Below are 24,723 nucleotides of genomic sequence, written 5' to 3'. Positions count from 1 at the left end.
AAGGAGCCTTTCCCGTGTATGAAAGGGGCTGGTTAAGTCAATACCCTTCTCTTTTTTGCATAAGTCATGACAGAGGGGATGGCTTAACTATGATACTAACCAGTCAGCCACCGCCCCTTGCAACCCAAGGCTGTGGACTTGCCAAAACATGAAATGTTCTCCAGTGTGGACGCAACATGGAATAGACCATCTTAGAGCTTTGAGGAATCACTTTTATGAGTTTCCTATGTAAATTATAGTAAATATGTGACAATGTAGAACATGACCCTTTTTGTTAATGTGTAAGCACAGCATTAAACATTAAAAAGGGACAAAAAATAAATAAGACTGTGGGCTTATAACGTGTGACTTTTTACCATCCCTCAAAAAATTACAGTAAAATTCTATACCAGTCCCATAAAAAATGTGTTGAAGCTTCATATTTTGTTTAAGATGAACGGCGAGCTCAGTGTTGAGTAGTAAATGGGGCAGGACTATGGAAGGCGTGAAGTTTTTCACATTGTATGTCACCCTTGTGTACTGAGACAACACACAAGAAAACAGAAGCAGACGTGAGAATGATTCCAATGTATTCTGTTCTCTTGTTGACTTGAGATGCTTAATTATTAATATCTAGGAAGAATGCAGACACACATAGAGTCTTCTAAACCTCTAGTAAAGTGACTAGTAACAAAACAATGTATTTAAATTGGCTCATACAGAAGGTAATATGACGCCTTGTATGACAGATTCATGGAGCAGGTCCTATTCCTGCCTGAGTTTGTTTCCTGTCAATGGTAGTGTGTCATTGGACCCCATACGCCGATAACACAAAGGCTGCAAACAATGGACATGTGCCCCACTCTCATTTGCAGGAGGCATTAAAGACCACCAGGATAAAAGACTGTATGCAAATGACCCTGAGGGGCTCCAGGCTCCATTAACACCTATGGAGTCTGGTGCCCCTCAGGATCATTTGCATACAGTCCTTCATCCTGGTGGTAGATGCCATTTTAGCCTTAAAAGATGTATACAGAGTGGAGGGCCATATGTAGCTGCCACTTTTGAGGTTGCTATAAAATCCTTTCTTTCTAATTAATAAGTTTAACAAATGTAATTCAACCTCCTTCCCTTTAACCGATCTCTAAGAGTCATGTCTTACTTTGATTTTACATTTACAGATCAAATCAAACTCTTGGAGGCTTTAAAGTTTCGAGCAGTGGCGGTCAGGTGACTTTAGGTAATTAAAATGAATATAGTTTACGAGGTTTCTAGAAGCCACATAAAACCGTGAATTATTTATAGACATTCATGAAAGATTTAATAGCTAAACTAGTTTACGCAAAGACATGTCAATGACACACTCTCAGCAATTGTTCACTTTTAATGTACAATCAATACTTTTGGGCGATAAAGGATTTACTCGGCAGTGTTTTATAATAAAATGATATTGGACTAGAAAAGGAAGTATACTTAGTAAACGGCCGGCACTTCTAAGCCAATGGGCCATTAATGTGGTGGAGGGAAGTGAAATTCTTAAAAGATCTCATAAACTACAGTAGGGTGAGGGAGTGAAATTCAGAAAACAGGGATCTTCATCCTAGTACTTTGTTGGTAGACCTTCACTGTTGGCTGCTCAATACAAGTCTACAGGAGGGTCAAAAGCAACTAAAAGCCACTGGAGGTCCTTGATCTTTGATGACCACCCACCACATTTTTTGTCAAGTGTCAACCTAGTCAAGTATTTTTCCTATCAGTCAAACACATTCCCTCTTACTAAGGATTATGTCACCGTATTTTACTCCATTAAACTACCAGCCGCCTAGGTAGGGTATGAAATGTCCTATCTAGAATTCCCTGTTATGTGGAATTTTGTCTGTTGAATAATAAAAAATCTCCTCCAAAAGAGGAGGCCAGTGTCAGGCACCAGGGGTAGTGGAAGCACTGGACCACCGCGGACGATGAATTAAGTGGAGTACAGTCTAAGTGGTACCCGGTTTTCAATAGAGCCAGCCGCAAACTGGGTTGGACTTGCTGCAGCGTAGTACCGCAAGGTCGCTCTACAGGCATGACTTTGTCCTCAGAGGTGGCCAAGGAGTAGTACAGAGTCGCAAGGCAAGATCGTGATCGGGGACAGGCAGGAGGTCGAGACAGGCAGCACAGGATCGGAGTCAATAACAGATCCTAGGGGAAGGGAATGCGCATGCGCGACCGGTGGAGCCGGGGAATGGGGACAGGTAAGTGAGGCTGAGGGACCCCTGGAGCATGGAGAGGGGCACGGGTGAGCCCGCGGCCCGAGAAAAGGGGGTCGTGGGAGCACCCGTGACAGCAAGTTTCAGATACCCCTATCTTTGGTTCTATAGTACATATAAATATGCTGATAGTGTTATATTAAAGATAAGAATCGGTGAGCTACAAAGAGTGTATTGAAGTATACAATGGTGCACATTTACTAAGGGCCTTGTACCAGTCTGTCAGACTTTGCATGTTCTTTTTAGTGCTTGCAAAGGTATTTAAGAAGTGCCTGCACCGCATTTGTGTCGCATGCGACCCTTTTGTGTTGCGGCTGCACTAGGCTTCATGGGACACAAGTTTCTGCACTGAAGGGGGAGTTCCGGTGCTCAATTAGACCATTCACCAAATTTAACATGCAAAGTGCAACAGAAATGTGTTGTACACCCCATGTTAAAGATGGACCAAAGAAAAGTGGTGCCCTCTGATGGAGCTGTGCAGAGGGCAGGACCGATAGAAGAGGAACGGCACAATGTAGCAATCTAAGAAAAGGCGCTTCAGCAATGTTTTTATGGCCACGGCAGGATGCTTGACAAGCCCTATTTAATATATGTGGTCTGGCACTTTAGCATTTGACTGACAAATCAAAAAGCAAGGCTTCCGCTCACAAATTTTATCTACAGTGTATTTACAGATGATCACAACTGTAAATCTATTTATTCCATTAAGAAAATGCACTCAGACTAATCAATACGATTGCTTTGTATGGCTATATATGGATGCAGATACAACTGCGCACAAGATTATAGCTTTGTCCATCTCCTCCGTATTGTCTTTGTTAGCAAAAAAAGAGAAAACTATCAAGGTTACGATGTAATTATTTCTCAATTGATTTTCCTTTCTCTTTGGCGACTTTAGCAAAGGTTACGGATTATCTATCAGTTTTGTATCTGTCCAGTACCTCAGTTTGTATAACACAGATGTGAGTGACATGCGGACATGACTGCCATGCATTATGTGCCTCATATATGCTCTTCTCTATAGTGATAATCTTATGCCATGTATCTATTATATATACTGACCGATACTGGTTCATTTATAAATATACTGTCGGTGCAGTCAGTGTCCTCAGGAAGAAGGGTCAGTGACATGGAACTATGTTCATGGGCTGTAGGCAGGAATACTGCTCCTTATTCCTGTCATATTTGATGTTCATTTACAAGTGTATAATTAGCTTAGTCAAAAAGTTCATTAGGAAGAAGTGGCCGTTCTGTGAGGCACAGATTCTTGATTCCTGGAAAATAACTATTTTTCATAAAACTCGGATATGTTTATGTAAAGCAGTTCTCCTTGGCTTCATTTGAATGTTCAACCTTTAAGAAAACTCTTTGGGCTTTTAATATGAAAAATTTTAAATGTGGTGCTAATGAGACCCTTGAAGAGGAAAACATTCTTGTGTACCCCGTTTGACAATTTCTTGGCTGATTCAAAGACTCTTACTCCACCCTGCTCTACGGGGATATCCAATAGTATGGACACTGTATAATGCTTATTATCCCCTTGGTGGAGTTGCAGGGAAGAATGACCATATATACTTGAGTTTAGGCCGACCCGAGTATAAGCCGAGCTACCTAATTTTAACACACAAAACTGGAAAAACCTATTGACTTCGGTGGGAAATGCATTTGTCATAGCCTCCAGTCATTATAAAACTGACCAGCCTATATCCCCCAGTATATAGCCTGCAAGCCCCTGCCCCCCCAGTATATAGCCTGACAGCCCCCCGCAGTATGTATCCAGCCCAGCAACCCGGTATATATCCTGCCAGCCCCGGCCCCCTAATATATAGCCCACCAGACCTTGAAGTATATAGCCAGCCCCTCAAGTATATAGCCTGCCAGCCCCTTCTCCCCCAGCCTGCTAGCCCCTGTAGTATATAGCCTCCCAGTCCCTGCAGTGTATAGCCAGTCCACCCCCCCCCCCCATATATAGCCAGGCAGCCCCTGCCTTGTGTATGCCAAGTTTTTAATAAAACAAATGAACACTGTTTTATTTACCTTTCCGACAACCTTTCCGACCTTTCCGACAACCCCCGCACATACTCTTCTTGCTTCCGATGCCCCGGTGTCTCTTCGGGTCCTTTGGGTTCTCTTCAGGTCTTTCCGCTCCTTTTCGGGTTGTTCTGCCCCTCTTCAGGTCCCCTTTGCGATGACGATGGCTCACAAACAATGATGCCAGCAAGCTGCTGACGCCATTGTGTGTGTCAGCCGTGCGCGAGGACCCGAAGAGGAGCAAAACGACCTGAAGAGGAGACGAAGGACCCGAAGATGACACGAAGAGGCACCAGAGCATCGGAAGCACAGTAACAGTACAGTGTTAATTTTTTTAATTGACTCGAGTATAAGCTGGTATATAAACTCGGTTTATACTCAAGTATGTACGGTAATTGCCTAGTTTTCTGTGGATATTGTTTTCGATTATGTTATTATGACGGACTCTTAACAATTAAACACTATCCAAAATTAATAAACCATTAAATATATCTCCTTCAGAGCCACAGAATTAAAGGGAAAATGTCATAAATTTTGACCAAAATAAATTGCAGACGGTGCTAGGCATAGATCTTAAAGATCTGTGGAATAATACCTTTTGTGTGTAGTAAATAGCATCAAGACTGTGAAAAGTGAATTTCTAATCCAGGTTTGAGGCTGCTGCAGGTGGGTGGGTTGTTTAGGGTGTTTTCTTTCAGCCTGAAGAGCTTTCTGCTCTTTGCAATGAACTGTTCTACAGATCCTCCCCCCTGTGTCAAGTGACTGCTTTAAGCATCCAACCAAAATCTCCATACAGCTCTTACTCCTAGCAGAGGGGAGGGACTGTAAACAGGGGAGGGTCTGGAACAGAACACCGCAGAGAGCAGAAAGCTCTTCAGGCTGAAAGACCTGCCCTTAGCACTTGCACGAGCTACAGACCTGCATTGCAACTTCATTTTACACTATCCTGTCATTACTAACAACATACACAAAGGTAAGTTTATGAAAGTAAATAAGGAATGGAAGATGTTGGGGATCTCATCAGAACAGGGTAGATATAGTGTAGATATGCAATAACAGTGAAACAGTGCTGTCTACATTTGAGATTCTGTACCTTTTGGAATATGTATATTCATTTGTCTACTATAACACATCATGTCATTAGGATTTTTGATGCTTGATGTTAAGGGGGCTGCCTTTAACCCCTTAAGGAACAGGCCCTTTTTTGTGTCTTTTTTTTCACTCCCCACCTTCAAAAATCTATAACTTTTTGATTTGTCCATGTAAAGAGCTGTGTGTTTTCTGCGTAACAAATTGCACTTCAAAGAGATGGTATTTAATATTCTTTGCTGTATACTTGGAAGCGGGAAAATTTTTTGAATGAAGTGAAAATGATGAAAAAACACATTTGCGCCATTTCTTGTGGGTTTTTACGGCTTTCACTGTGCACCCCAAATGACATGTCTAATTCATTCATTGGGTCAGTACGATCACGGGGATACCAAATTTGTATAGGGTTTATAATGTTTTCATACATTTACAAAAGCAGCTTACTCACTGCTTACAAAGCTGTGGATGGTGTCATTTTTTGTGACTTTTGATTAAGTTACAATGCTTCTATTTTTAGGACTGTACAACCTTTTGATCACTTTTTATATTTTTCAAAATGGCAAAAAAATGCATTTTGCAACTTTGGGCGCTATTTTCCGCTACGGGGTTAAACACAGTAAAAAACAAGTATTATGTTTTGATAGATCGGGTATTTTCGGACGCATTGATACCTAATGTGTTTATGATTTTTACTGTAAATTTATATGAGTTCTAGGGAAAGGGAGGTGTTTTAAATTTTTCGTTTTTTTTTCATGTAAATTTTTTTTACTTTATTTACATTTTTTAAAATTATTTTTAAGACTCCCTAGGGTACTTTGACCCTAGGTTGTCTGATTGATCCTACCATATACTGACATACTACAGTGTGGCAGTATATGGGGATTTTGAACACCATTTATTATAATGTGCAAGTTTCACATTGTAATAGATAGCCTAAAACACGATAGCCTCGGATCTTTGTGTGACCCGAGGCTGTCATGACAACGGATCGCCGGTCCCCGATGACGTCACGGGGAACTCCGATCGGAGCCAACATGGCGGCGTCCACGCGCCACCGGCTCGTTAATGCCTTTGGCAGCTTTGCCAGCGGTTATCAAAGGGTTAACACCCGCAATCAGCGCTAGTACCGATTGCAATGTAAGCGATGGGCGTGAGCCCTCTTTATACTCCCCCCATGCGCATCAAGACGTAAGGGCACGTCTTATTGCGCTTTGGGGTTAAGATAGATTTGAGGGAAAGTGTTTTCGTTATCTCACCCTAGAAAACACATTTGTATAGTTATTTTACAGAATCACCAGTCGGGCATGCATGTCCTTTAAGTCTCCATGGCCTTTCATGAAAAACTCTCCTTAACCCCTTCCCGACATTTGACGTAATAGTACTGCATCGCGGGAGGTGCGTTCCCGCAAAATGCAGTACTATTACGTCAAACTTCTGGCCCCGGCTCCTGAACGGAGCCTCTAACACCCGCGATCGGAGAAAGTGTCACGAGAAAACTATTTCAAAATCACTCGGATATGTTAAAGCGTTCCGAAGTTATAACCAATTATAGTGACACAGGGCAGATTTGAAGAAATGGGCCGTGTCAGGAAGGTGAAAAGTGGCTTCAGCGTTAAGGGGTTAAAGGAAACCTACCATGAGGAATCTACAGAAGTAGATCTGATGTTAGATACCACCTGTCTGCCTCTACCCTAATCTGTAATTCAATAATCCTGGAACCTAACTTTTTTTTAGTAATTTGTAAATGAACTGCAGAGGCTACCACAGCGTGGAGTTACCTTAGCCGGGGGCTAAGGTTCCATAATGATTAAATTACAGATTAGGGCAGAGGCAGGCAGAAGGCATATAGCATCAAATCTACTTCTGATAGTGGAATCCTCATGGTAGGTTTCCTTTAAGGAGAATAGTCTCTTTCCAGTCTGTAACAGTATTCTATGGGCCAGAAGGATCTAAGTAGCCTGATATATACCAACCCACAAGAAAGAAGGATTAACAGTGTTTTCTATTAAAATATTACACATATATGTTTAGTAATTGTTCAAAAACCATTTACAGCTTTTTTTAAAAGTGAACAGACTGATATAGTTAGTAGGCTAAGACTCAGTATCACTGGTCATCCGTTTACATCTTTCTAGTTGAAACATCAAAGAAGGTGACCCAATCAGTGATTGACAGTCTCCCTTCTTTGACTGTACATACAGAGATAGCCATCTATACCTGATAGGCCCACCTCCAACATAGAAAACGGCTGCATATGGAGAGGGTCGACGCTCTGATCAGTGGAGTCCCAGCATCCAGATACAATAGGGTAGAGTAATAAAAGCATCTAAAAGAAAATTAGCCACTGAGCATGGTTTGTAGTCTCTATGATACATTTTTAAGGTCACTACAAGAAAACCCATGAAGCAACTGTTAGATTCTGTTTTTAGAACTCAATCATCTAGACAAATCCTTACATGACGATTTAAAAATAAATGTAGTTGTATACGCAGATGACAAGTTCACGACAAGCTTTGTCTCAGTCCCTTTAGATTAACATAAAATATTTGTGCATTTTACACTCATGCATTTTTATTTTTAGTAATCCTCTTTATACATTGGTCCCTTAGGAACAACTGTTACTAAGCAATTCAGCCTTAGGCGAGAGTCCCTCTGTTGTAATACTAGTCTGACTAGCTTAAATTAAATGTGGAGACACCAATGAGCAAAATGCAAGAACGTCATAAGGCTGCTTCTTATGTCTCTACCATTCATAATCTGGAAAATCTGTATTCTTTAAATTCTTGTTCATATTTGGGCAACATGAACAGTATAGATCAGTGATGGCTAACCTGAGTGTCAGAGGATACAAGCTGAAATGTTTTTACTGACACTCATCCTAGGCAGCTCTCCTGCTGAGCGTGTGGCGCAGTGCCCTTCGTTCACGGAAGTAATACAGACGCAGTTAGCGCCAGGCTATCGGCAGGAGAGCCGATAGCAATAGGAGAGCAATATTGTAGTCTTAATAAATTCCCCCTCTCTGCTATTTATATTTAGTATGATCTATAATCTATAGCATAGCCATGTGTATATAGCATTGGCTAATATAACTACCTGTCATTGGTTTGGCTGCGGTTCTTTGTTTGATTTTTCAGCTGTCCCACCTCAGTCCAGGTCAATGCTTCCAGGGGCGGCGTTTCTTTCGGAGCCCCGTGGGCTCTTCCAGTCACGGAGCAGCGACTTTTTGTGCATGCTCCACGGCCACGCTGGGCGAGGCGGAAATCCAATATCGCTCCCCTTACACAGGCACGCCCTGTGACCAGGTATACGAGCCTCTCAGGTAAGGTTATCTTGTGTTCTCAACTGCAGCATATTAATGCTATCTGAACCAGCTATAGACAGACATGTTCATGTACCATGAATAGTGAACACACGACCAATAAGAAGTCTTTAGAGGTCGGCTTTGTGGTGATATAAGTATGTAAGTTTTTTAGTTCCCCTACACACAAGCACACCGGATGAATCGCTATTCAGCGCGAAACAGCCGCCGTTTCGTCTTTTTCTGATGCCCTGCACTTGATCTCCTCCTCTCCCTTCCAACTAAATGGTTTTGTTTGCCACAAAGTTTTTTGTATGTAACAATAAATATCTAAGAAGATTCCAAGGTGGTGAGTGACATTTCTTTTCCTTCTTTTATATGCCTAATAATAAATCCCCCCCTAATGTGTCTATACTTGACCTAATTTCTGGAAGTAGAAGGCCGCCTCTGCAGGGAAGTGGAGACTTACAGGCATTGGCGCTCCACCGGGGATTCTTGGAAATGTGTAGGGGCTCTGCCTTACAAGTAGCCAAGAAACAAAGTTTTCTTTGTGCCATCCCTGACAACTTATTGTCCTATAGGTAACTATTGAATGGTTATTGAGACATTGAACTACACATATGTGATATATATGCGCACCTTTAAGCAGTGCAATGTAGATCTCTGAGCAGACAATTGGTGGGACCCCTTTACCACTTTATCTACTTTTCTATACTGTGATGAAACTTTATAAGCCCATCTATAATCATTATAGATGGCTTGCGAATACATCTGATAGGACAAATGAAATATGAAATCTCCACTCTTCACGTCTGACAATCACATCCCATAAATCCACATTATATTGCAGTATAATTCATGCAGAATTACCTTGAACTCATATGATTCTTCAATAATTATTTCAAGTTTTGTGTGTTCTCCCAGCACAGGTCGTCCCATTTCAGCTATGCGTCGCTCCTCCTCTTCTTTACTAGTGAGTGGCTGCTTGTCCTCATTCTCTTCTGTAAAAGGAAAAAGATTTTCTTTTACCATAACAATGGGAATTGGTACAAGGGAATGTACAAAAAATTCCAACTGACAGGTCATGAAATTTTGTTAATATAGCGGAAACCAAAGATTGTACAATGATTCCTTTCAAAGAAGGAATACCGGTAATAGAACTCTATTTTTCACTGTGCTAGAAAAGCTTTTATATTTATTTCACAGGTTGTAATAATTACATAATACTAAAAACACTTTACACATTTTAAAGGGAATCTATCAGCTCTTTTAACTATTCATACCTGTCTTATATATTGGCCTTCAACATGGTGTTTTGTTAACACCAGAAGAACTATGCAAATATATTAACATTCCAGGATTATATCTGGACTCGGTCCACCGGGAGAGCCATCACAATGCTGTGCTGTTAGATCTCTCCACTGATAAGCTTTACAGACCCTCTTATCCAGCCTACTGTGGTAAACAACCAGAAACCTGTTACAGTAGTCACTGTAGTCAGAGAAGAGGGGAGGGGCTGTGGAGCAGTTCAGTGCAAGTAAAGAGTAAAGTTCAGTGCAAGTAAAAGAGTACAAGTAAAGACATTTGTTAATATGGCAGTTTCTTACACTTAATAAAAAACGTAAGATATATCAATTGTGGGGCACAAAAGATAATAAGGAAAGACTCTCTAAATAGCTCAGAGCTGCATTGTCGAGAACTTTTTTACAGAAACATTCTGAGAAAGATACAACATCAATGATCAGAAAAAAAGATTTCTTCACAAAATCTCGATCACTTATAGATCTTTATATAGGGTTATTACACCTGTGAGTAACCGGAAAAAGGCCTGCCTCCAGCCTCCCAAAATTATTTTCATAAACCATGTGAACACATGAACTGCTGAGGTACATCCCTGCATTATTCACTTCTCAGACTACGTTGGAGTAGTACTGCATGTTTCAGTAATATCACCTTCACTATTTTCCATATTTCACAGGACTTTCTTTTTTGCTACTACATTTTCTCTCATTAATTATGCTAAATGAAGTGGCTTGTTACAAGATGATTTCATTTTATTTGATGTAACACTAAGACTAGGTGAGTTATAACTGAACTATGTTTTACCTTCAGACTGCTGGTAATTGTGAGGCTTAGCGGTGCTGGCAGAGTGCGCAGCAGGGAGATGATTAAAGTGACCTCAGAATTTGAACTGTGTTTCATTAGGGTAATGAAGCCATAATGTGATAGGATTGGAACTGGAACACATTACCTACGCAGAAGAATGGCGTCAACAGTTCAGCATTATCTACTTCTCAGGCCATTTTAAGTAGATTTTCATAGGGGAGTGGAGATACCCGTCTCTAACTTCCTGTGGTCTGTGCCTGTCCACTGTTATAGTACTGGTAAGTACAATGATCTCAGTGTTGTGAATGTACTCAGGAGCAGTCAGACACAGCTTTTTTTCATTAGTTCGCTTATGGCATTATTATAATTTTACTTTCCAGGGCCAGCATTAAGGGGTTAAACTCGGAAAATGGCCCATGACCCTCTTCCCCCTCTGGGTCCCACCTCAATAGTGGTCAATGTGGCCAAAATGCTCCTCTCAGGTATAATTGTACTATTGGCCAAATGGCCAATTCTCTCTGCATCTTTTAGACTCCCCATCAGAAACAAAGAAGGAGGTTTGGGAGCATAGGCTGGTAACTAACTTCATTATTGTTAATCATCGTCGAATGGGCCCTTATATATAAGTTAGTGAGGGGGTGGTGAGAGGTATATATATGATATAATAAATAATAAATGATACGTCTAAATAAATGATATATGTGGACAATAACACAATATAAAACAATCAATTACAGCGGTAGGCATATTATAATTAGTTCCTTTGTTGTGTTATACAGTATATAATGTCATTATATTATATGATATGGCACAGTACCTCCTGAATATATATACACAGACACACACATTGGACCAAACTTTGTCAATGCATTCAGTAATTCACCAATTACAAAAAGGAAAATATATTATTTGGATGATTGTGTTTGAATGTCTTATCTTTTTTTATCTTTGGCCACCTGTCTTTCATTTTGTATTTTGGCTGATTATATTTCCTTCTTAAAGATTTTGGTAAGATTTTTGTAATTATTGAATGGTGACCCTTCAGATTTATTTTTTTGAATGCCCTCTTTTTATCCTTAATTGCCCTTTTAACTGTAGCTGTAAGCCACACGGGTTGTAATCCAGCCCGTCTATACTTGTTACCTATTGGAATAAATTTAGAAGTATAATGACCCAGGATAGATTTGAATGTCTCCCATTTAACTGTCTGTTTAATGCAGACCTCAAAATCTATCAAAAGTTATCTAAATGAAAGAACAATAATATTGGAAAATCACCATTTAAACCGTATAACGATGGGTATGGAATTCACATATCAATCTTGTAGCCTGCATTTCTTAGCATGTTATGGAAAGAGATTCTTACATCTGGTTATCGAGTACTGTCAATGCTGGAGGCTTTAACATGTCATGATGAGTTGTTTAGTTCTTTATCACTGGAGATGGAAAATTACCTGTAACTAATACCAAATGTGAAATCTTTGCTCTGTTCATTATTACGGACTAAACATATGTTGCTGTCTGGCTAGAAGCAGTTGGCCTGCTGCAGCATCAAAAACTAACCAAGGTTACAGCTCTTGTTAATTTAGCAGAGAAATTCTGTGGAAAGATGCTTTCCTCAGCTTTAACCCTTAATGATGGAGACAGTTTAAAGTATCGCCTTAGGTAGCAATAAAGGACGCACATACACAGATCACTGCAATTCTGCCAAGACCGGGGATGATAACCTATAGAGTCCAGCAACATCCATCTCCACAAACCTCATCTTTTTTGGAGATTTGACCCTGAGGCACACGCCTAAACATATTTTAATGTGATTTATATAAATGTTTCACTATGCAGTATATATATCACTTCCTTAATGTCAAGAATTTGGGGCTGAGACAATTTCTAAATTGCTTCATCATGACAGATAAATTGGTTCAACCTTTTTTTTTTTGGCTGGTTGCTGAATCAGAGGAAGTCATAAATAAATCTTTGTAGGTAGAAAAGAAAATCCGGTCTCCACCCTTGATAAGCACCAGGGAAAGTGTGGCCAGCTGCACATGTCTCCTACCGAGGAAATATGGTATCACATGCTAATCGATCAGCCCTAGCTAATGGTGGGAGGTCCATATGCTCCAATATAGGACATATGTATGACTTCTATGGAGTTACGTCATTGTCTAATACAAAATTAATGCATTGGCCACAATCTAAAGACTCTAAGCAACTTCTACTTCATGCTCCAATATACTGTATATGACATCCCAAATCCTCAACATACTGCTTTGCAATGTCTACTTATCAGCAATTTACCAATCCAGTTCCCATTCTTATTCATGAACACAGGAGATTATGGTCTGGAAGCACATATTCCATACAATGCACAATAAAATACAGAACTACATTAACATGTGCAGTCGGCTGATAAAGATTTCCAGTTCTCCGAGCTTAGCATGATGATGACTAGAGAATACCTTGCAAGTATATACAATGCAAAAACCAATCTTTCATAAGCTCATTTGATAACCTTATCATATATTTAATCCATTACCGCTTAATCCACTGCAAAAGGAGATACAATGTTATTTCAATATAACCTTTAACAATGTGTACTAACCACATCCGTTTTCTCGTCCCCCCGGGGTGGTGACAGACCATTACTTACATACTAATGAAAAGAAGTTCAATTCAGTGCACTAAAAATAAGTATTTCCAAACCTTATGAAAACTAAAATATTTTTCAGTGTTTTTTCAATTTTCTCCTCTTAACAGAACACTAAACCAACAAATTAATCATACCAGTCAACGTTGGATAATTTTGCCCACATTGTGTATATTATACATGTCCCAGAAACCGTCATGTGGAAATCCTGCAGTTAATATGGGGGTTAATTTAAGCTGATTACTTCCATTTTAGGCCAGTGATCGGTTGCAGTGTGGGGTTTGGTAAAGTACCGATGCTTAAAAAAGTCTTTCGACAGATCCATATCCATGAATGTGAGCTTTGCTGTAGTTCCTGGTGCAGATAGCTACACAGAGAGCAGAGTTATCCTTCCTCGTCCATTCTGAGCTAATCAAGAGTTTGAGTGTCACCTAAATTGATATTGATTTATCCACTGGATAGATCATGAATATACCAAAGTGGAGAAATAGTGGGGGAGTCTTCTTATGAGAGTAGCTTTCTCACAGGTCTGTGAGGACTAGTGGAACATGGCTCCTGGTACGTACAAAAATATTTATTTGTATATTTTTGGTGCTAAATATTTATTATGCGTGTGCATTCTCTCTGTTTAGTGTTCTCAGATAAAAAGAAGAGGAACAATTATGTTAATTTAGCAGACCTCCTCTAGAAACGATCTTTAAGAAGGATAGGTTAAATGCCACCAAGATAACCAATGGTCAGGAGTTCTCTCTTACTGACCTATTTTATTCTGGACTTACAACTTGCAGTGCTGTGGTAGTTAAAAAGCTTAGATGTCCTTTAATTGTTCAAGCTGGATTGAGTAAGATCCTTGACACCTACGTGGGTAGTACAGTGGCTCATAAACATTGGGTTTTTCCCCAAGCAACACGCGTATTTAAAAGTTTATGAAGTTAAAAAAAAAGATCAAAATGAAGTCCTTAGTTGCTGAAAAGATTTAAATGCTACTTAAATTGCAGAATTTTCCAGGTAAAGTTACTAGGAAGGCTGGTTTTGTATCAAATGTATGTGCTACTAGTAAAATTGGGGGAATTTATCATGGCTTGTACAGTACAAACCATGAAAAACTTGTACTGTATATACTCAAGTATAAGCCGACCCGAGTATAAGCCGAAACCCCTAATTTCAACACAAAAAACTGGGAAAACCATTTGACTCGAGTATAAGCTGAGGGTGGGAAATGCATTGGTTACAGCCACCCAGTATATAGTCTGCCAGCCCCTGTAGCATACAGCCTGCCCAGCCCCTGTAGCATACAGCCTGCCCTGCCCCTGTAGTGGGAAAAAAAATAACACTGTACTCATCTTTCCGACGTACTATAGGTCCTTTTCTGTCTCAGACAGAAGAGGACCTATGATGTCAGATGATGTCAGAAAGGTGAGTTTTGACTTTATTTTTTTAGTTGACTCGAGTATAAGCCGAGTTAGGGTTTTTGAGCACAAATTTTGTGTTGAAAAACTAGGCTTATACTCGAGTATATAAGGTAATTCCTCCCACACGCCACCACTATGCCAAGTGGGTAAGGAAGTGCATTTTGTATAGACCTGACAGGACCTACCACAGGTAGGAACTACGCCAGAGCCGGAGCTTCTTAGTAACCAGCACCAACGTGGACCAGCAAATGATGTACACCAGCTTTTGATAACCCCCCCCCCCACACACACACACACACACACACTAAATCTATACAGATATTTCACACTCCAGTTACTTAAAGGGGTATTCCCATTTCAAATTAATGTTATTATTTGTATTATAAAAAGTTATACAACTTTCCAATATACTTTCTGTATTAATTTCTCAGGGTTTTCTAGATCTCTGCTTGCTGTCTGTAGAAAGCTTCTATATTTACTTCCAGTGGACAGAAATCTGACCATGGTCACACAGGTGTTCAGGTCGTTATATCCCACAGCTCTGATTACTCTCTGTGATACTAACAAGCTCTGCACCTGTGTGACCATGGTCAGATTTCTGTCCACTGGCAGCTAACATAGAAGCTTTCTATAGAATGACAGCATGCAGAGATCTAGAAAACTGAGTAATTGATACTGAAAGCATATTGGAAAATTGTATAACTTTTTATCACAAAAACATTAACATTAATTTGCTGAAATGGGAAAACCCCTTTAAAGTCCTTTGTGCTCCTGTGGCATCTCAGTATTATCCTGGCACAATGTTTGACCCCAACTCTTTGAGCCTTACTCTACCAACGTTTTCATTTCTCATCTATAGTTTTTCTTTTGTACTTTGTAATCAGAAAAAAAAATACTGTTATTCAAAGTGTTATTATGTTAGGAAAAGGCCACTTCATCTTCTGTTAATCTGATTAAATTTTCAGTAACCAAATATATAAAATATACCTTTAATGTTGATGACTGTAGATGGTAATGGATGGTCTCTGAAATGAACCTTCCTGTAGACAGGTTTACCTATTGAAGTATCCATGAAAATAAAGAACAGATTTGATAAGGTCTGCGATAGACTTAGAGTGTTGTTAGTGGAACCCAGAGCACGCACCATGCAATCCCTACAATCCAGTACAGAACACATTTTAGTAACTTCAATGAACTATGTATTGGGAATAGTACATTCATTATAAGATTCAGCATGGTTCCTTATGGTCTGAGTTATTAAGGGGATGGTATTGGCATAAAGATATAAGATTTGCATATTATATGCTATAGTGTTGTATGTAGTGTGTTGTAAATATTATTGTGGGCATAGAATACAGAAGAACATGTATGTAAGCTGCCACCTAAAACAAAGAAGCAGATTAAGTTCTAATAAGAGAAAATATATATTCTGCTCATTGCAACAAATTCGGCCCAGCATACGCATGACATAATTTATCATCAGGTTTCATTATTACAATAGCTTCCGAGTGGAGTGCCACCACTCGGAAGCTCCATCGAGTGGTGGCACATTGGGGCAGATTTACTTACCCGGTCCATTCGCGATCCAGCAGTGTGTTTTCTGCAGTGGATTCGGGTCCGGCTGGGATTCACTAAGGTAGTTTCTCCGACGTCTACCAGGTGGCGCTGCTGCGCTGAAGTCCGTCGAGGCCCGCCGGAATGCCTATTCCTGGTGAAGGTAAGCGTGAGTCCCGCGACACTTTTTTTTTTTAATGCAGCGGTTTTTCTGAATCCGTCGGGTTTTTGTTCGGCCACGCCCCCGATTTCCGTCGTTTGCATGCCAGCGCCGATGCGGCACAATCCGATCGCATTTGGCAAAATCCGGTGCAATACAGGGAAAATCGGCGCAAATCGGAAATATTCGGGTAACACGTTGGGAAAACGCAAATCGGGCCCTTAGTAAATGTCTTAATTTATTAAGACAGGAGTTGTTAAGCACTAGTTTTAACTAAACCCCCCCCCCCAGCGCGCGCTCTTTAAACCAGGAGAGTCTATGGTAGCTGGCTGCCCCCATTCACTTCCTGTCACAACCAAAATTAGAACACCATCCAAACTGACGGGGGGGGGGGGGGGGCAGGAAGATTTATGTGTCTTCTCCACCACAAAACTGTCAGTAAAGGCATAATGAGTCTTTCCTGTGTCTTTTAACATATATATGATGTATATATGCTGTGTATATCTGTGATGTGTATATGCTGTAAGTGTACATGGTATGTAAATACTGTACATCTGTACATGACATGTGTGTATATGCATATATATGTGTATATGTTATATGCATGTGTATGTGTGAACGGCTGCTTTCACATGAACGTGCAATTTCTCCAGTCTTATATTTCCATGCTGTATGTTTTTAATCTGTATGTGAACATTTGTCTCTGTATCTGTCCCATAGCCAAATAAAATACACTGGATCTGGTCTCCCTACATACTGCACGTATGCAACCCGTATTTTATACATTCTTATAGACTTCTATGGGGCATATGGATGAAGTACATGAGAAAATAGGACATGATTTATATTTTTTTACGTCTCGTAAATGGTACGGTGCACAATACGGCCATACAATGGATGGCTGTATCGCCCATTGAAATAAGGGGCCTTATGCTACCTGTATATCTGGCCGTCTTCATACGTTAGTGTGAACGCACTCTAAGAAAGTATAAGTGTGTGTGTATGAGTGAAGAACTCTAAGTTTATGTATATAGGCATAGAAATGTGTGTATATATATGAGTGTAATTATATATTTATAAGCAGGAAGGGGGGCCCCATTCAGAAGTCTGCTATGGGTCCCTGCCTCTCATAGTTACACCCCTGATAGTATTTGTTCTCACACTGTAGGTGCAACACTGCTCCAAGAGTGTTCTAGTAAAATTTATTTACCTTTATGTGTAAAATAGAACACAATCAAGGCAATCCATGTGCCCTTGGGTAAAGGATTTAGGTCCAATTTGTCCTCCTGTGGCTTTCTCCATACACTTTTACTTTTTATGACTGCAAATCCTTGTTGTAAATTTACATTTATGGAACGTCTGCTTCTAAAGGCCAGGCTGCTGATGCACATAGATTAGCTAAATTAATTGTAACTGTTTTATGCCTGCTGTCTTATATCCAAAATTTAATAAAAATACAGGGTTGGCTTCTCCGAGCTAGACAAATGAGAAACAACAGAGTCTGTAATAAAGGAATATCCTCTAATTTGTCAAAATATGGGAGTTTAACTTTTAGAATTCTTTTACTGTAATACAATCTAAATTACATTATTTCAATTTCCTACCAAGGTAGTAAGTTAAAGTTAGTTACTACCCTTTGTATTCAGAGCACTTGCTGGGCTTAAAGGGGTATTCTCATCTCGGCATTCACATTCAGTTTCACTAATCTTCCATTTATAAACATTTCTTCAATTGGATGTTATTAAAAAAAAATGTTCCTGTGTGAAGATAATTTCTCATAAATGTTGCCATGTTGTCCCTTAGAAACGAGATGGCTTCCTCAGTTACGACCACGTCACACTCTGGCAGCAGTGGCCAGACATGCGCTATTGAGTCCTGTCTGACCTCATGGATTCAGCAATCATTGCCACAGGACGGCTGTGGGTCATGTATTAAATCCCGGACATTTCATATACAAAAACCTTTTGTTTCTTTGTGCAATCCCTCCAGCAGACGTGGCCGTATCCGAGGAAGCCATCTCGTTTTTAAGGGACAAAATGACTACATTTATGAGAAATTATCTTCACACAGGAACATTTTTTTAATAACATCTAATTGAAGAAATGTTTATATATGGCAGATTAATGAAACTGAATGTGAGTGCCCAGACGAGAATACCCCTTTAAATATGTTGAGTAATTTCTATGTAATAGGTACTAGAGGTACAATAAGTTCTTCCTCTATTACATTTTCTAGGCAAATAAAGGAAACAGGGTGTTTTGACAAGATGGTTTATCACTACACATGCTGATTGCCCCAGCAAGAACACATCCATAAGCGGTAACACCCACTTGTCTATCTATCATATTCATAAATTTCTAGGAAGGAATAACAGAGAAACAGCATAAACCATGAGAAAAGGATGTTATCACCGGTATACTGTAAGGCACAAATATTTACAAATTTTTCCTGCTTTTTAAGAGCCAAAATGATAAATTGTATAATTATATAATTAAGTTTTATTGCAAAAAAGTCCAATTTAGTTAAAAATGCAATGTACAGAAAAAGTTGAGTCACATGGAAAATACCTTCCAATACCATGTTTGTACTCATCCTAAATTGTTAGTTAATTCTCTCATAATATCCCACTTGGATTATTGCAATATTGTTCTCTGTGGTCTCCAAGCTAATTCCAATCTCTGCACTGGTTACCCATTGAACAGAGAATTCAGTTCTCTGACTTACAAAATGGTCCACAACCTGTCCCCTCCATATATCTCTGAACTGGTCAATGATCCTCACAGGAACTTCTACTTCACTCTATTACCATCCACCCTTCTCATAACTGTCTTTAGGACTTCTCTGGTGCATCCCCATACTCTCTACCACAACATGTCGGACTGTTCCCCACCTTCCAATCCTTCACACATAACCGGAAACCCATCTGTTTAGGAACTGCAACACACAATGACTACACTGCCCTACTCCATCCCCTTTACCCTCCCATATAGATTGTGAGCCCTCAAGGCAGGGTCCTTCTTCCACTTGTTTCAGATATCTGTAGTTTTTGTAAGTTATTTGCATTTGTTCTATCTTAATGTAATGTATATGAACCCCTCATTGATTGCAAAGTATGTCACCATTAAATTAATCATAAATAAATAAGAAATGTAAATACCTGTATATACTCAAGTATTAGCCGACCCAAGTATAAGCTGAGGCCCCTAATTTTACCACAAAAACCTGGGAAAAACTATTGACTCAAGTATAAGCCGAGGGTGGGAAATGCATTGGTCACAGCATCCCCAGTATATAGCCTGCTGGACCCTGCCCCATAGTATATAGCCAGCACCTCCCCCCCAGTATATAGCCTGCCATCCCATATCCCCCAGTATATAGCCAGCCCCCTGCCCCAGTATATAGCCAGCAGCAGGGGAAGCCAGAAAGGTGAGTTTTGCTATATTTTTGTTTACACGAGTATAAGCCTAGTTTGGGTTTACGGCACATTTTTTTGTGCAGAAAAACTAGGCTTATACTCGAGTATATATGGTAATACAGTTTGGATGTATTCAGAAAAGTTTGGGTAGGAAACTTCCCAAGCAGCTGCCCCTTGCCCCAGTAATGCAATGGGCATTATATATGCAAATCATCAGGAAAAGCTCATCAGACACTGAACACACAGAGGATGTTCTACGGCCTTTATATTGGAGATCTGGATGATAAGTCAGATACAAAAAATGAATAAAAACATTATATGAATAAGGCATTTAAGAACTATAAAAGGTTTTCAATGCTGGTCATAAAAATGAAAATCCAAGTATATTATTAGGTTATGGAAAGTATCAGAACTCTTTCAAGACAAACTCAACTGTGATACATCAATGCACTGACTATATCCAGACATCACGTACAATATCCTTTTGTGTATACAAAGAAAAGTAGTTCAAGTGCCAAGTTGTGATCTATATCTCAGTGCACAGTCACAACAGCCATGAATAATACTTATGTCGTAATGAAGAATTTGATAAGGATGGTATATGCAGAGGCGACTTGCTTGTAACTGGCGCCTTAAGCAAATTTAGCTCTTGATGTCTCGGCTTTCAATTACATCTTTGCTTTAAAGGGAAAAAGATTTAATTAAAAAGGATGGTTCTGTCTTATTTTCACTCCATAAATACAGCTTAAAGCCTCTTAGTAATACACTCCAAGGAGTTATTCTCCAATGTTTAATAAAGGTAATTCTATCTTAAGGCATTCCAGGCCGCATCTCCGGAAACTGCAGTAACAAGGGCTCGGCCTATTTCTTTTAATTGTATTTACAATTACATAAAGGTATTACAGCGTTAGCGAGTTCCCTACACCAAGGTGGGTACACCAGGCACTTCAGCTCTACATTAACCTTTCCATTGGGTTCAGTGGGAAAATCCAATCTTTGTCTTTAATTCATTCCCATTTTCTCACTGCGGAAATCACTTTCTAAAATGGTTATATGGGGATTTGGGTCAGAGTATAATAAATTGTGTCCTTTCTGTAGAGAACTCTAAAAAGCTCTGATGCAACTAGCATCAGTCTAAATGTGAAACTAGTTTCTCCCATGTAATGGCATGTAGCTTCTTCCTTAACCCTTTTACCCTTTCATGACCTGGCCCTTTTTTGTTTTTTTCATTTTCATTTTTCACTCCCCATGATCAAAAATCCATAACTTTTTTATTTTTCCATGTCCAGAGCTGTGTGACAACTTGTTTTCTGTGTAACAAATTACACTTCATAGAGATGGTATTTATTTTTCCATGCCGTGTACTGGGAAGCGGGAAAAAAATTCCAAATGCAGTGAAATTGGTAAAAAAACGCATTTGTGCCGTATTCTTGTGGGCTTGGATCTTACGGATTTCACTGTGCACCCCAAATGACAGGTCTACTTTATTCTTTGGGTCGGTACGATTACGGGAATAACACATTTATATAGGTTTTATAATGTTTTCATACATTTAAAAAAATTAATACCTCCTCTACAAAAATTTTTTGGGGGATTTTGCCATCTTCTGGCACTAATAACTTTTTTTATACTTTGGTGTTCAGAGCTGTGGGTGGTGTCGTTTGCGGATTTTTATGACATTTACAATGTTATCAATTTTAGGACTGTACGACCTTGTGATCACTTTTTATAGATTTAAAAAAAAAAATTTAAATGACAAAAAAATTGCCATTTTCGAATTTGGGCGCGATTTTCCGTTACGGGATTAAACGCAGTGAAAAACAGTTATCTTATTTTGATAGATCGGGCATTTTCGGACGCAGCGATACCTAATATGTTTATGATTTTTACTGTTTATTTATATTTATAGCAGTTCTAGGGAAAGGGGGGTGATTTGAGTTTTTAGGGTTTTTTTATTATAATTTTTTTTTTACTTTTTTGTTATTTTTATTTTTACTATTTTTCAGACTCCCTAGGGTACTTTAACCCTAGGTTGTCTGATCGATCCTACCATATACTGCCATACTACAGTATGACATTATATGTGGATTTTACTCCTCATACCTTACAATGCACATTGCAATGCATGAGTTAACCTGAAGTAGCCTCGGGTCTTCGTGAGACCATGGCAACGGATCGCCGCTCCCCGATGACGTCACGGGGAGTGGCGATCCTCGCATGGGCGCCGCCATCTTTTTGAAGCCGCCGGCAAAGCTGGCACCGAACGAGGGTGTTACCGGTAAGCCTTTGCTGCAATATGCAGCAAAGACTTACCGGCTATGGAGAGGGCTCAGCGCGTGAGCCCTCTCCATGCACCCGCGGCCGACCCGTGACGTGCTATTACGTCACGGGTCATGAACAGGTTAGAGGACATCTACCATCAGGATCAAGGATTGTAGACCATTCACACTGACATACTGGTGTGGGCGCCTTCTGGTAGCATCTGCTTTTCTTTTAGCTTCCAATGCACTTGTTTTTAAGCAAAAAAGGCTTGAAAAATTATGCAAATGACTCCAAGCTACATCAACACCCGGCTAAAATAAGAGCAGAGCCTGCCAGAGGGGGTGCACACCAGCATGTCAGTATACTTGGTTTACAATCCTTGACCCTGGTGGCAGATGTCCTATAACGACTTGGCCCTTTTTTGTGTTTCCATTATTTACTCCCCAACTTCAAAAATCCATAACTTTTCTATTTTTCCATTTACAGGGCTTGTTTTCTAACTAACAACGTGTGTTTCAAAGTGACGGTATTTAATATTTCACGTTGTGTACTGGGAAGTAGAAAAAAAAACTCCAAATGCCGTAAAATAGGTGGAAAAACGCATTTGTGCCATTTTTGGCATTTTATGTGGATTTTGTACATGATCTGTTATAATGTGCCACTGGCACAATGGATCATTGCTCCTCAATGACATCATTGAGACATTCCAAGACAATATGGTGGCGCCCAAGCGCAAGCGGCTTTTCCGGCGGCAATCGAAGCATTAACACCCACAATCAGTTTTTGTAACTGGTGGGTGTTTGCCACAATTTGTTTGCTGCAGTTTGTATGGAGAGGGATCAGCCCAGGAGCCCTCTCCATACTCTTATAACCGATGTGTGCCATATTAGCACATCACACGTCAGTAAGAGGTTAAATTAGATGCTCTGGTGTAACGTCCGCGCCTGTACATCGCTCTATCCGCAGTTGCCGGAATACATGGCGTTTATTTGTGTGTGAACTGTGGCTTATTCTTGTGTTTGGATTTACTGAGCCACACCCTGCTCCTTGCATTTCTGTCCTTCCCAGCAAGGGTTACTAGCCTGATGGACAGTTTCCCCAGTGTGCTGCTGGAGGCGTGTCCGGGATCGGCTTTATATACCTGCCTATTCCCATCAGACCGTGCTAGTTATTTGAGTCTTGTTTTCCCTGTGTTTCTAGTTTAGTTTTACCTGTCTCCGTTTGTCTGCCTATATCTGTATCTGATCTGTATATTACCCGCTTGATCTTGACCTGACCTGTATATATCCCGCCTGTACCTGTATCTGACCTGTGATTATCTTCCTGAAGACCTGTCTATATGTGTTGTTTTGTATTCTGTACACCAGTGTGAACACTGGTCTATTCCTGTATTCCGGTTACCTGCTCACTCTTGTGTTGGTTTCTGTGCACCAGTGTGATCACTGGTCTATTCCTGTATTTCCGTTACCTGTCCGCTCCACCATTTAGCAGCTGCCAGACGAAGTAAGTGTCCCCTGTCATGTTGTAGGGTCACTCAGGGACTGTCAGTTAGGTTCCTGATAGTGGGTTCGCCCTTATCAGAGCGGTTTATCTGCTTTAGGCAGGGCCTTAGCCCGCAGGGACATCGCAGGGTGAGTTCGCCACCACTTACCTAGTCTGGCAGCTAGCGCCAAGCCTGGTTGTGGTTGCGCATTTGCTGGACAGGTACTGACATCTGGTTTGTAAATTAAGAGATTCTTTCATAATGGAAATGTATGGAATATGTTTTTGTTCCTGCCATGCCAGGAAATATTATAGAGCTCCGATTCCTGACGATTATTACTAATTAAATTAATGATTAGGAATTGTCTTTAGTAAACCTGTCAGCATTTTTTACCATGAACACAGTGGGCCAGATTTATGAAGTTGAACCAGATTTCTGGAGTAAAAAAAAAACAGCCTAAAATGCCTTGCACTACATTTGTTAAGGGGTTTAGACCATTTTTAGGCAGTTTTCCTTGGTTCCTGTGTTTGCCCTTATATGTACAGTTACATCACTGTGAACATTCCAGAGCGTACACTAAACAGAGGCCTGGGGACGGATGCAATACAGTTGCATCCATCCCTCATAGCCTCCAATGGCTTGTGCTTAGTATATAGCTTGATCTGCAGCAGGAAACAGGATTGAAAGATGCAGCTGGATGTGACAAATGCTGTGCAGATCGGGGTGAAAAGCATGCCTCTGTTTACCAGTGTATGTGTATGGATACGTTCAATATGCCAGGAACTTTCCTGGCATGTATATATAGACTGAAAGAAACCAAAATTGTGATGTGAATGTACACCTAAAACTACCGACTGTGTATGGTACAGGATCACTGTTACTGATTGTCAGGGACGTCACCTATAAGGATATACATTTATACAATCCCAAATTGGCACATGGTCACAAAGTGCTTGGGCCTTTTGAAGTATAGATTATATAAGAATGATCACAGGGACACCCATCAACTAAATGAAAAGGGGTGCAGTGATCATTT

General features: G+C 40.1%; 1 protein-coding gene across 7 annotated transcripts in view; it reads right to left on the bottom strand.

Annotated features, from left to right (window-relative positions):
* Positions 1–24,723, bottom strand: part of SLC8A1 (solute carrier family 8 member A1) — a 371,105-nt gene that overhangs the window by 34,723 nt on the left and 311,659 nt on the right. For 4 of the 7 annotated variants that reach the window (XM_072140722.1, XM_072140724.1, XM_072140725.1 and 1 more), the window contains 2 exons: positions 15,801–15,869; positions 9,520–9,650 (listed from right to left, as the gene is read on the bottom strand). In XM_072140722.1, coding sequence (XP_071996823.1) covers positions 9,520–9,650; positions 15,801–15,869 — 200 coding nt within the window. The remainder of the gene's footprint in view (positions 1–9,519; positions 9,651–15,800; positions 15,870–24,723) is intronic. The other 3 variants (XM_072140726.1, XM_072140727.1, XM_072140728.1) reach the window with 1 other exon arrangement.

Source organism: Engystomops pustulosus, chromosome 3 (assembly GCF_040894005.1).
Source record: "Engystomops pustulosus chromosome 3, aEngPut4.maternal, whole genome shotgun sequence".
NCBI lineage: Eukaryota > Metazoa > Chordata > Amphibia > Anura > Leptodactylidae > Engystomops > Engystomops pustulosus.
Note: the sequence above shows the minus strand (reverse complement) of the source record. Positions and strands in the feature narration are given on the sequence as shown.